The 13265-nt window shown below is 40.8% G+C and overlaps 1 protein-coding gene across 3 annotated transcripts in view; it reads left to right on the top strand.

Moving 5' to 3' along the window:
- LOC126236948 (acetylcholinesterase-like) overlaps positions 1 to 13265 on the top strand; it is a 184080-nt gene that overhangs the window by 130029 nt on the left and 40786 nt on the right. For all 3 annotated transcript variants that reach the window (XM_049946642.1, XM_049946644.1, XM_049946643.1), the window contains exons 5-6: positions 3516 to 3701; positions 8953 to 9155. In XM_049946642.1, the coding sequence (XP_049802599.1) occupies positions 3516 to 3701; positions 8953 to 9155 (389 nt within the window). The remainder of the gene's footprint in view (positions 1 to 3515; positions 3702 to 8952; positions 9156 to 13265) is intronic.

Raw genomic sequence — 13265 nt, 5'->3', positions numbered from 1 at the left:
AGGAATTAAATAAGATCATATGATTATTGTAGGGTCGTCGGAAGTGCGGCAAAAAAAAATCGGGCTAGATGTAATTAAAATCAGAACATGTGTGTTACTGTAGAGGAACAGAGCACGAGGAACTTTAGGCGTAGGCTTTGTTGTACACAATTAAAATGAAAACAAAATTGAAGGAGTCTGAAACAATGAAAACTTACTTAAAAAATAAACATAAGATATTTTGTGAAAATGATTCAAGTATATATACCAACATCAACATGCTCATATTCTGACGAGATGGCGAAATACCCCTAGAAAGAGTTAATGAAACTCATAAACGCTATTGCTTTGTGGTAATGCAGGATTTCAGTGCGGTAGTAGGACAAAAACTAAAAAAAGAAAAAAAAATATTCTTGAGTTGGTAACTTTGGGAATGATACCGTAAATGACAGTGGCCACACATTCACACAATTATTAAGTATTAAATGCTAAAGACATTATCATTAATAAAAATGATAAACGTAATTCTAACAAACACAAAATATAAAGTTCGGAGGAGAAGTATCTGATCCATTTACGACTAAAATAGTATTAAGACAGGGAGATGGCTTATCGCCATTACTTTTCAACTTAGCTCTGGAGTACGTGATGATGAAACAGTAAAAGAAAAACCCGCAAATACGTGAGAATTGGACCCAAGAAATATCAAATGAACTTAAATTGATTGGGATTCGCAGGTGACTTAGCCTTATTAGCTAGTAACATTCAGGAACCCATAAATCAAATAACAAGCCTACAAAATGTAGCATAAAATGCAGCACTCCAGATACCATTCGAAAAGACTAAAATGATGGTAGCAGATCCACTAATAATCAACCATATAACAGTAAATAACAGGAAAGTAAAAACACTGAAACACTTTAATTACATAGGAGAAATTATAATACACAACTTGGACGAGAAACCTGCATGACAAGAAAGAACTAACGAAACGGTAAAAGCTCAAAAATTAACATGGTCTGCGTTCGATAAAGAAGTCTATCGGTTAAAACTAAATTAAAAGATGGCAAGGCGGTCTTTCAACCAGAGCTGACATACGGAAGTGAAGCTCTTTACAAAGTCATCCAGAAAAACAGAATCGAGAAGCTCTTAAAATTAGAAAGAAGAATAGCTAGAAAATGCATAAATAGGAAATATCAGGAAGATGCACTCTGGTGGATAGTGCCAAATGAAGTGGTGTACAGTGAACTGAAGTCCATTACAAATACCATACTGAAAAAAGGACTTCTTTTTTGGTCACAGTATGAGGACACTAGAAACTAGATAACCAAGAAAAAATATAGAAAAACTTCCGAACATGAAGCAACAAACAGGATGGATAAAGGAAATCAGGGAGGATAAGAAAGAAGTAGAATTAACCTTGGATTATTTCCAAAACAAAATAGAAAATTAAAAAAAAATAAAGAACATAAAAAATAAGATTAAATCAAAAGTAGACAAAAGACAAACAATGAAAAGGTTGTTGGTTTGTTGGAATGTTTTAGGGCGCAAAAACAATTAAGGTCATAAGTACTTATGTCATAACCTCAGATCATCAAGCAGTAAAAGAACTTAAAACCGACTATACGTGCCCTCCCGCCGGAGGCTCGAGTCCTCCCTCGGGCATGGGTGTGTGTGTTGTTCTTAGCATAAGTTAGTTTAAGTAGTGTGTAAGTCTAGGGACCGATGACCTCAGCAGTTTGGTCCCTACGGAATTCACACACATTTGAACATTTGACTATACGTGAAGCCAAGTCGACGGAAGGAAAGCGAGATATCAACAAGGACTTCTTCGTAGAGAAAAGTCCACAAAATACGCTGTAGAGACAGCAGAGCTCCCGAAACAAAGATTAAATGTCCTTCGCCATATTGCCACGACGTATAAAAAGTAAAAACGCGACCGACAGCCCGCGCGTCGTTCGCTAAAATAGCCGATAACTCAGACGGCAAATGTACATCGGAACGTAAGTGGTTTAAAACAGGGCATACGGTCAGGAAATGGCGAATCGTCAAAGGTTGACGACAATGGGCACAAAGTGGCGGGGTATCACCACTCAACAAATGGTGATGGCTAAAACGGTAGTGCCCAATACGCACCCAGCTAAAAAGATTCGCGGTGAGAGGGCCGAGAAGTTTAATTCCCTGGAGCTTGTTCCCGTGAAGAGAAGGCTAGTGGTGATTCCAAAGTGACACTACCTGCCAACAGACAACAACATGGAGAGTATCCGAGGGGATGGAAGAGCTAGCGGACCGAGGTAGGAGGACTGCAGCCTTGGCAGCAGCGTCAGCAGCCTCATTTCCCATCAGACCGACGTGACCAGAAAGCCGTCTGAACATCACAGTGGCTCCCTCAACAGCGAGCGAGTGGAAGGTCTTGGACCCGTTGCACTAATGGATGGACTGTGTACAGTACACAGAGGCTCTGAAGGGCACTGACAGAATTGGAGCATATGACACAATTAAAAAGCCTATGTCGCCGGATGTACTAGGTAACCTGACAGACGGTGAAGAGCCTATGAATATTGAGCAGTGCTCTGGAAGCCGATATCGAAAACGATCGATGCCAATGATGACGGCATACCCGACACCACGTTCAGTCTTAGAGCAATCGGTGTACACGAAGATACTGTCGAGAAGATCGAATCGGAGTAGTTCCCTTAGGAAGCGAATGAAGTCCAAGGTGAACACGGGCCGCCGCACGAGGAACGACAAAAAAGATCAGGAGTGGAAAGATACTGGACAGTTCAGAAAGAAAACATGTTGAAGAAGATCACCAGAAAACAGCTGACTGAAGTGGTCCATTGAGGCCGTAAAAGCAGAAAAATAAGAATGCCAAACACGTTTATTTATTATACATTAAATATTTTCAAGATGAAGTTTCGACTAATTTTTCGCTTCCGTATGTACTCATATGTCTATACACGACTCTTCTCCTTGGAAAATTTTAATGCGGCAGAGAGAAGCGGCAACGGTGAATAAGTCAATTAATACGCGAAACAGGTGCTCCAGCAGTTTCGCTCCAAGTGAAATACGAAAATATGGATGTCCATGTGGAAGGTTCCTTCGCTTCACACGTTTATTCTTCTGTATGTCAACACCCTAACTGTTGTGAAATTCGGGTTATGTGAAAAAAATTTAGTTGTCTGTTGACTTTTGGTCGATTGTGGCAGTCCATGTAGCGGCGTGGGAATAGACGCCTTGAGATCCGCACCCACACACTTTCCTAACCAGCGATTCAGCGTGTGATCCACTGAATGTGTTCTATAAAATGCTGCGCAATATCAATAAAATTGCTCCTAGCGTGGAAACTACGCATTCGTTCTTCACTCTCCCATAAATCGTTTCCTATACTGTCCAGTCATCCCTTATAATCAGTCAGCTGTCATCTATCCTCACCTGATCAAAAATTATTTTACATTCTTCATAACGTATATATCGAAGAACGCTATATCAGTATCCTGTTCGTTTCTGAATTGGTTGTACTGGCGGTGCTACAGGTTTCCTGAGCCTCGAGAACGAGCTAGCGCCGGGCAATCTCGGACTGAAAGACCAGCACCTGGCCCTGCGCTGGGTGCGTCGCAACATCCGTGCCTTCGGAGGAGATCCAGATGACGTCACGCTCTTTGGAGAGAGTGCTGGAGCTGCTTCCGTGCATTACCACCTACTGTCAGGGATGTCAAAAGGTGAGTACAATTCCACTCCTTTCTCGCAGACGGATCTAAAAACTGCATGTCCAGGGAGTAAATAGATGAGGGTAGATGAAATGCAAAGGGAGATGAAAGGCCTAAGCGATTTCAAAAGATGCAGCGTACAACGTGGCATGTGCTCGGAGTGACAGTGTACAACATTAGTCTGGTCACACAAAATTCACTTATGCTCAGGTTGCCCATAAAGTAATGCACTGCATTTTTTTCTTAAACATTCCCTTATTAAGAATGATGAGAATTACACACACGAAAGAATTGTGTTTTACGGACACACCCTATTTTTCCACGTAATCTCCATCCCGTTCTATGGCCATCCTCCACTGCGAAACAAGAGCGTGTACGTCCTGTCGGCTCCAATCCTTGTCCTGGTGGCGGATCCTGTGCTTCTCTGTGTGAGTCACCTCCAAATCGTCCTCAAAATGTCTTGCGCGAATGGCATCCTTTAATGGCCCAAACAAGTGGAAGTCCGAGGGGACTAGGTCAGGCGTGACAGCCGTGGAAACCCTCACATTTTCACATAGTTCGCTTCTGGGTCAATTCTTAGTGAGCAGATCACGTCCATGAAGTGCGACAGTGTAAGGTCTGAAAAATATCAAACTACTGCTATTTCTTTTAATCGCAAAATTTTACCCAGGTATGTATTTCTTCGGATGAAGGAAAATCGAGTTAAACGGTCTCAAATCTGGTGAACTCGGAAGATGTTTCAACAGTCCATGCATTAGATCCCTGGTTTCTCAATACCCATATACTTTTGTGGACAAACGTATTTTATCTTTCAATGGGAGAAGACTTTTCTTCTTTGCTTTTATATCCGTGCCTCTTCTCGACCAATTTTCATCCAGTTGACCAAAACGATTTGCTAACTATTCACCAGTTACTTTTTCACCCTCTGAAAGGTACTTGTGAGGTAACCCTTTTGCATTCCATAAAAAGGTTATTATCTTTTCATCTAGACGAAATAGAAATCACTGTTTAGGCATTTGCTTTTGGTCGGCTTACAACCAATTCGGCAGCTATCTTACACAAAATTTTCAGAAAGTTAGAGCTTCATGTAAAATGTGGCGTGAAATTTCTACTGATTTGCCTATGAAGTCATTTTTATTGTACAACATTAATCGGCGATCGAACAATAGTACATTGCTCACTTTCTGAATGTTTTTAATCGAGGCTGTTGTTTAGGATTTCCTTCACTTGGCTCTTCCTCTATAGAAGTACGGTCACGTTCACATTGAAGTATCAATTTCTTTAATGTTCAAAAATGAAAGAATGCACTTCTCCGAAACTATTACGTACAGTTCAAAAAGTTCCCTTGGTGATAAACCGTCCACAAAGAATTATGGGAGCCTGTTATCTGGAATGAACACACACAATACGTCTGCCTGAAAAGGTATAAACAAGTGTGTGTGTGTAGTGTTTTTCAACCAATAGATACTGGAATGTAATAAAGTAAATTGTAATAGTAAAATGTTGAGTGACATGTTACGTGGAAACCTCTGTCTTGTCACTATTACTGGCACAGTTTCGATTCATTCCACTCGCAGAGGACAACATAAACAAATAGGCATAATGAATTTTTGTTACAAATCGTTACGGAGTATAGCTATTATACTCCTTAGTGTAGGAAACATCTTTAGTGAAAACAATATTAAGCTTTGGTTTCTATATGCAAATATTACATGATAACGTCGCACCAGACAACTGAGCTATGCCGACTATGCCTCACTTGTGAGCACGAAATGAAGTACAAAAATACCAACATTGCTTTGCAGGGTCGAATTTCTATAACACTGTAATAAAAAAACCGATCCAAGTGGAATATTTAGTTATTTAACGAGCAGAGACTTAAACTGAAGTAAAGTATGGGATCTATCGCTCAAATTGATTAGTTCCCGTTGGAAATCATATCGTACACAAATTACGTCTTGGAGACAGATTCCCAACTGAACGACACCAAGAAACAGTCCTCCTCCTCCTCACAGACTTAGTTTGGGCTTCAAAATTTAAAATAAAAAATGCCTGGTTGGAAAGTGTGTGTTCCTCAGGCATGTACAAAAGTTTTGTCAAGTTGAAATAGCTAAAACACCCCCTCCATTTCTAAGGGTTAAGTCTGCATATCAAACTCTATGGTATTGACAATTCGGGTACTCCTTGTCACACACTTTTAGAGGTACTAAACAACTAAAGAAGGATGCTAATACCCTTACGAGGAAGATTCAAAGCCGGTAAGGCTGAGGACTTCATACAGTTTCTAGAACACCTTGATCCGTGCCGAAATATTCACAGGGACGTGGATCCCATATAATTTGGGAATCAACAAAGAACGTGCACGAAAGTTATAAAACAAATAAGACTCTGCTCCCTAAAATCATGTCATCGTAAGATAGAAACATAACTAACTTTGAAAACAAGCGCCCCAAACTCGACACTTTCAGGATATTTAATTTCTGATTTAACCCTCCCATAGTTCCTCAAGACAACATAACCAATCACTCTCTACCCACATAGGGCATATTGGAGTGCGGATAGTACCTTCTACCTAACCTTGAAATACTTTGGGGCTTTATAACTCAACCGTGGTACATTGGTTACTGTACAGACAGCGAGCAACAAAACTCTGCGACCGCTATACTGGCAGAAGTGCTAGAAAACCAGAACAAACCTTGTGAAGAATGACAACATTAACTTGAATACAAACTTGAAAATATGGAGCTTACCAGTTTCGTTGGGAAATTTCGAAAGACAATTAAAGTTCTCATTTTAAAACTTCATAACTGCCCTTTGCGCAGCCCTATTTCTTCGCTAACTTTGATTGCATACGGAACCATTGTGCACAGTGGCTATATATTATTATGAGGAAGGACAGGAACACAGAAATCAGTCACAAACCCATTGTTTTTTATCATTCTTGTACGTCCAAATTTCAGCTTTAAATAGCCATCTTCAGTGCTTAAAAAATACAAGGAAATTATAGAATCAGAATTGATTTGTATAGCTTTAAATAGCCATCTTCAGTGCTTAAAAAATACAAGGAAATTATAGAATCAGAATTGATTTGTATAAAACAATAAATAATATGCCACGTTATCTAATAGAAATGATCCACTTTAGTTAACATACCATCTCAGTGACTTATAATGCACCAAACTTCCAGCAGTACATGTTACCATACGATTTTATTGGTGTACTGGAAGAGGGAAACTGAGCTTATTGTTTGCAACATGTGCAGCAGCCTCAGTTTGCTTCCTATAATGTAAATAACGCCTTCTGTATTCCAAAAAACTAGCTAACCCAGTTCCTTTCGGATATAGTAATATAAAACCCATTTTTTATTAAGTAAAATTAGCAAGTGTAGTTGCATATCACATTTAAAATACGTCAAGAAACTTCGATCGACGACGTGTTTATTCATACGTTAGTGTTGAAGCGATACACAGAACTGTTACATCACATTCGAATAAAAATTATTTTCCTTTAAGATTGTCTTGATAAACTGTAGTTACATACCAAATGGAGTTCGTAAGAAAGCTAAAGTGTAGTGTAGTCGCTATATCATAGTGGCTTAAGTGAGCCACTAAATAATTAATATAAACGAAATATAAAACTTCACACAAAGCGTGTTTTTAAGTACTGTTAACGTCATAGTAAGATACTGAAAATCAATATGACTTAGTCTACTTTAATCAGGCAGAATTAATAAAAATATACTAACCCCTCTATTGACGTAAATGTCTTACTTATGTTGTAGCTCCAATTGTGGTGCGCTGCTTGCAAAGAACGATATAACGCATTGCCTTATACTTAGTCACTAACAATAATAGTTCAACGATGTTTCACTTGTTTGATGGTAAAACAGATACAGCAATGAATACTACCAGCAAGAGAAACAGGTCCACTAACAGTAATAAGTTATGTCCTCACACACTACCATGCGTAGTGTTATATTTAAGTAAGGCCAACATTTCATTATTAGTCCTCGTCCTCCGTCGGCTCCTTCCCCCCTCCCCCCCCCCCACTTAGTTTTTCCTCTCCTTCCCCCTTTTCTTTCCATCATCTGTCCAGGTTCCCCCCATCCGTTCTCGGCTGTGGTGTGTCATATTTATGCCAACTTTGTAGTGCAGTGTTTTAAGTGAGTCTTCAGTGTTGTGCGTCTTTTCCAAAGTGTTGCGAACAGAAACCATTCTGTCGCTGGGTGTGATTTTTATATCTCTTGCTAACAGAAACCAGACTGTCACCGTGTTTTTTAATTGTCTGTCTACTATTTTACCTGCCTGCTTCCTGTGTACTTTTTTAGCATCACCAAAGCTTTGTTTTATGTTTTAAGTTCCACAATTTTCCGCCATTTTACCATTTAAGTCACCGATTTTATCTCCTGCTTTTATTATTTATTATCTTCATTAAAAAAAAAGTTCTGTAGGCTGAAGAGCGACGTACTAAGCTGCTGCCAGCCTGTCCCCTTCGGGAGGAATCGAATCTCAATAAAGGAAATTCAATATTAGTTCGCTGCTGTGTCGTGACTTCTCCTGCCCTGAAGCAGGAGACCGTCGATGAGCTCCCAAAATTGGCTGCCCTTCAGCAGGATGTGCTCACTGAGTGCGTGAATCCGAGGCCACCTCAGGTGACAGTAAACCTCCATCTCTTCCAGGAGATCCATGAATCTGCCCTTCTCAGTTTTTTTTCTCTTTTGGGTTACACAAAAATCAATTAGTGATCTTTTACATAAGATTTGTCGGATCGCTTCACCACTGACATATGAAGAAACACATTGTAAATGGACGTTTCTTGATGTATATTAAAGATGGTATTTGCTGATTTTACTTAATAAAAATAAGTTCAAAACTGCTACGTCGGAAAGCTGCTGTACTTGTTATAAACAACAACCTCAGTTTCCTTCTACCTGTTCAGTAACAAGCTCCTATGGTGACATGTACTGATGGGAGTTTGTTGGAGTAGAACTCACTCAAATGATATGATGGCTAAAATGGATCATTTCTATTGTTTACTTATCGTTTTATGTAGATCAATTCTGATTCTGTAATGTCCCTGCATTTTAGAACTAAAGATGGCTATTTGCACCTGAAATCCGGATATGCAAGAATAATAAAAAAAAACAGTGGGATTGCTACTGACTGCTGTGTTCCTGCCATTCCTTGTAAACTCTGTGTCTTGAGAGCCGTCGGCCCTAGGCTGGCCAGCACGGCGGCACTGACCGTCCGCCTTCCTGTGCCAGGGCTGTTCTCGCGCGCCATCGCCCAGAGCGGCTCGGCGCTCAGCCCCTGGGCCTTCTGCGCCGCGCCCCGCCAGAGGGCGCTGTCCCTGGCAGCGTCTCTGGGGCTGCCCGGCGGCTCCAGCGACCGTCAGCTGCTAGAGTTCCTCTCACAGCTGCCGGCCGAGCGACTCCTCAGCGACACCAAGGCCGCTCTTTCCGACCGAGTGAGTTCACGTATTTACTCATGTATTTTCTCCACAGTGATAGTACTCTCATTTGTTTTGACAACTATCTTCGCAGCCTTTTATAGAACTGTCCAGCCTAATACATAATCTGTTTTGTTTGAAGAAATAACTGTAGTATGTGAGTTTGAAATGTAGTGTTTCAAATGTGGCGATAGTGGGACAAACTCTATTGCCAGCAGCTGATTAGGGAAAGGGAAACACATACAACCAAGGTTCCAACAGTGAAAAAATAAAAATGGAAAGATATTAAATGTTTGCGCTTTCCTTGGAATACAATAACAGTTACAGAATTTACCATTTTCCATTTGCAGTACATTTTAGTATCACAAATTCACTAGATTAAGTTTTAAAAGTACCGTACAAGCAACTCTGCTGAAATCCGACCTGATACGTTAAACAAGGGTACTTTTAAAATCTACAAATGAAATTTCCTTTTTTAAAAAAAATTAGGTAAGTCACGCATATATGATTTAAATTTACGATTTTTATGCTGAACAACGACTTTTAATTGAAATCTTTTGATTAAAATCAACCTTTCAGAAGCTTCAAAAGAAATTTAGGATCACAATATTTAAAACACAATAGATAAAAAATTAAACCAAATAGTATCCAACCGTAGTAGCTGCCTCTCACTGAAATTACCTGAATTTTTATTTGGGAGCTGGACTGATCGAAATGTACTACTTTCAGTTATCCACAACAACAAGGAATCGCCGGCCGCTGTGGCCGAGCGGTTCTAGGCGCTTCAGTCGGGAACCGCGCTGCTGCTACGGTCGCAGGTTCGAATCCTGGCTCGGGCATGGATGTGTGTGATATCCTTAGGTTAGTTAGGTTTAAGTAGTTCGAAGTCTAAGGGACTGATGACCGCAGATGTTAAGTCCCATAGTAGTTCGAGCCATTTGAACCATTTTGAACAAGGAATCGGGTCCATGGACATGCCCCTTATACAGACAACAATATCATTCTCTTGTGTGTGTTGCATATTAAACCAGGGACCTAGAAACGACGGAGAGGCTTCGTCCCACCCTGGCCCTCAGTGGCTCAAAACTCCACAACAGGTCACAGAAGTCCACGCCTTCCCGCTCTGGAAGCAGCGCGTTAGATCGTGTGGGTAGCCAGGTGGGCAGATCATTCTGTTACTTAAGTGCAGAATGTTCCGTGATAGACGAGTACTTCAGGAACAATTCAAATGATTGGTTTATACACAAGCACAACAGAGCTTTCATAATAAATACCGACTAACTGCTCGCCATAGCGAGGACAGAGCCAAAAATCTCATGACATATTTTTTTTTTTAATTGATAATTCTGGTCTAACAAGACAGCATCCACCACAATTCCATCTGCCCTTCATACATCCATTAAATGCCAAGCGTGCTTAACATATGGAACGTACCATGAAAATATGGAGTGTCGTTGAGTTCACCTATAACAGAGTCTGTATGGAGCGAGCCACACCCGTTCCACGACGCTGAAGGAACTCATCATGCTCGACGGAGGCTGCCAAGGCTCCGCTCACTGGCAAACATGCTTAGTACTCAAGCCATTACGCGTGCTTCCACCCAGAAGAACTTGCACTCCGTTGCCATAGTCACTTCTGAAATATAGGCTATTCATGTAATCAACTGTCCAACCACCGGAGTTGAGTGCATCCTCTGACCGCCAAATTGGCCAGCGGTATCTCCTTTCATCACGAAGAATTATCACTCTGCCTCATCCAGACACTTCCGAAGCAGGTGACACATACACCACTACTCATCAGGCGCCGTAGAGCGTACCATGCGACAGCGCAGAATCTTCACTCCACGCACCTACCCGCTCTAGCCACATGACCCATTACACGCCTCTGCTTCACTTATACTACTGCACGATGGTGCCAACCTTTGGCACACAGATAAACAGATAGTGAAATATCATTTCCTGTCCGCATCTGTGTGCTCGAACTGTGGGTATTGTGTAAGCCAGAGTTGTTTTTCGGTGCTCAGGAAAACAACGAGGCTTTCTCCAGCCTAGAGATAATCCTCCAGAACGGTTTGGCAAGGAGGCCTATGCTGTCGGCTCAAGGGAGAGGGAGACATCTGGATCGCAGGTGTCTCCCGGCACCTGTTGGAGGTAAAGTTATGAAAAGACCTGGCAAGAAGGGGCGTTTTACGGTGGAGTGTTATCAACGCGATCGCGAATTCTCCAATGAAATTACCTGCAGGCTGTTATTGGTTCTGATTTTTTAAATTTCCTTATTCATGACAATGTTAATGATACTGGTTCTGATTGGTCGAAAGGCCTGAACGTTGAAACAGTTTTCATGCAACGGTTTGGAGCTCGTGAAAACGATGGGAAGATGGTCGAAAACACTCGCGGATCTGAGGTGGCAAAACCTTGTAGGACGTTGGTAAGATCCCTCCCATGGCCAGCAAGGTCCTCCGATCTCTCTCCGGTAGAACATGGGTGGGACCAGCTCAGACATCAAATGAGTCTCAGTGCCAATATCCTGGATATCAAGGACCAGTTACAACAGTTATGAACCAGATTACCTATGATAAGGGGGCTCCTACTGTCAAGCTCTTTGTAAAATTGACCCACGAAGTTTCATTTTGTTTCCTCGTCCCATACTGGATGCTTCAATATTTTTTCAGGCATTGCGGTTCATTGTATTAGTAAAAGTAGTGGTAATTAGCAGAAGAAACTAGTCATTCTAATGGGCACTATTATATTAACTGTAGTAGTGTTTGCAGTTTCAGTAGTTCCATATGTCTAGATATTAAATGTATACTGGAGTAATATACGTGAGAAACGACTACAGACTGTGGATGAGCTAAAGATAACGGATCATGATGTAATAAATAAATTAACTTTAACACGGTTACCTATACATTATATACCTATAATGACGAACCGTACGATATTGCACCGCGCCTTTCTCAATGTTTTCGCCATTGGCAGCCTGTTTTGGACGTCCTTCACATGGATGATTCCAAACAGAAGTAGAGCTATGTTAGAATTTAGCCACCTATTTCGTAGATGTAGAAAATACAGACTTCTCATAAACATTAACTTTTTATTAATATATGTTGCCTATAAATGGCGCACAACAAAGAATTTTGTAACAGATTAGTATTCTACGTTGCCCATTTGAATAAAACACACGCACAGTATGACATTGTTAAAAAGTATAGCTGAAACTATTCTGCCGCTGATGTTGTCACTTGTCACATGTTTTTGACCAACACGCAACCACATAAAAACCTATTTGTGTAAACGCCAGATTTGTGTCTGTCCGAGAATTTTAAACCTTGGTGTTGATAAGTTTGATAAATTTCCATGAAATAATGGAACAGTTCTTTTGTGCCATTGTGGTTGGTAAGCTTGATTATTCCAAATATTGTATAAAGAATTTCAACAATGCACAACGTACTGTTCATTGTTGACCGCCGTCTGAATTTGTTAGTATGATGACTGCAATTGAAAATGGAATTTAGTGCTGTTATTGCACATTTTCATTTGAAGGGTTGGACTGCCGCACAAATCTAGTTCACGCGGACTCTGTACCCCCGTTGCAGACCATTTACTGTTGGATAAATGGAACTAAACTCAGTCGGACAAGTATCGAAGCCGAAGCGCGCTCTGGCCATCCAGTTGAGGTCACCACAAAGGAAAAATCGACAAAATCTATGATATGGTAATCGTAGTCTTGCTGGCCGAATAAAAATTCACGAAATTTATGAGGCTGTAGGCATCTCAACTCAGCAAGTGCGTAATATCCTGCACAGATAATTGGCTGTGAAGAAATTGTGTGCGAGATGGGTGCCGCGATTGCTCACAGTCTGCTAAAAGCACTACAATGTCTAGCGACGTTTAATCGCAATCCGCATGACTTTTTGCGCCGATTTGTGACTGATGATGAAAAATGGATCCATAATTATACATCACAATCAAAACTGCAGTCAAAACAATTGAGAAAGGCTGCTGAAAGTGCACCGAATAAGGCAAAGACCATTTTGTCAGCTGGTAAGGTGATGGCCACTGTTTTTTTGGGATTCCGAAGGAATAATCCTCATAGATTACTTGGAAAAGGTTGAAACACAACTGAATG

The sequence above is a fragment of the Schistocerca nitens genome, chromosome 2, assembly GCF_023898315.1.
Source record: "Schistocerca nitens isolate TAMUIC-IGC-003100 chromosome 2, iqSchNite1.1, whole genome shotgun sequence".
In the NCBI taxonomy this organism is placed as follows: Eukaryota; Metazoa; Arthropoda; class Insecta; order Orthoptera; family Acrididae; genus Schistocerca; species Schistocerca nitens.
Note: the sequence above shows the minus strand (reverse complement) of the source record. Positions and strands in the feature narration are given on the sequence as shown.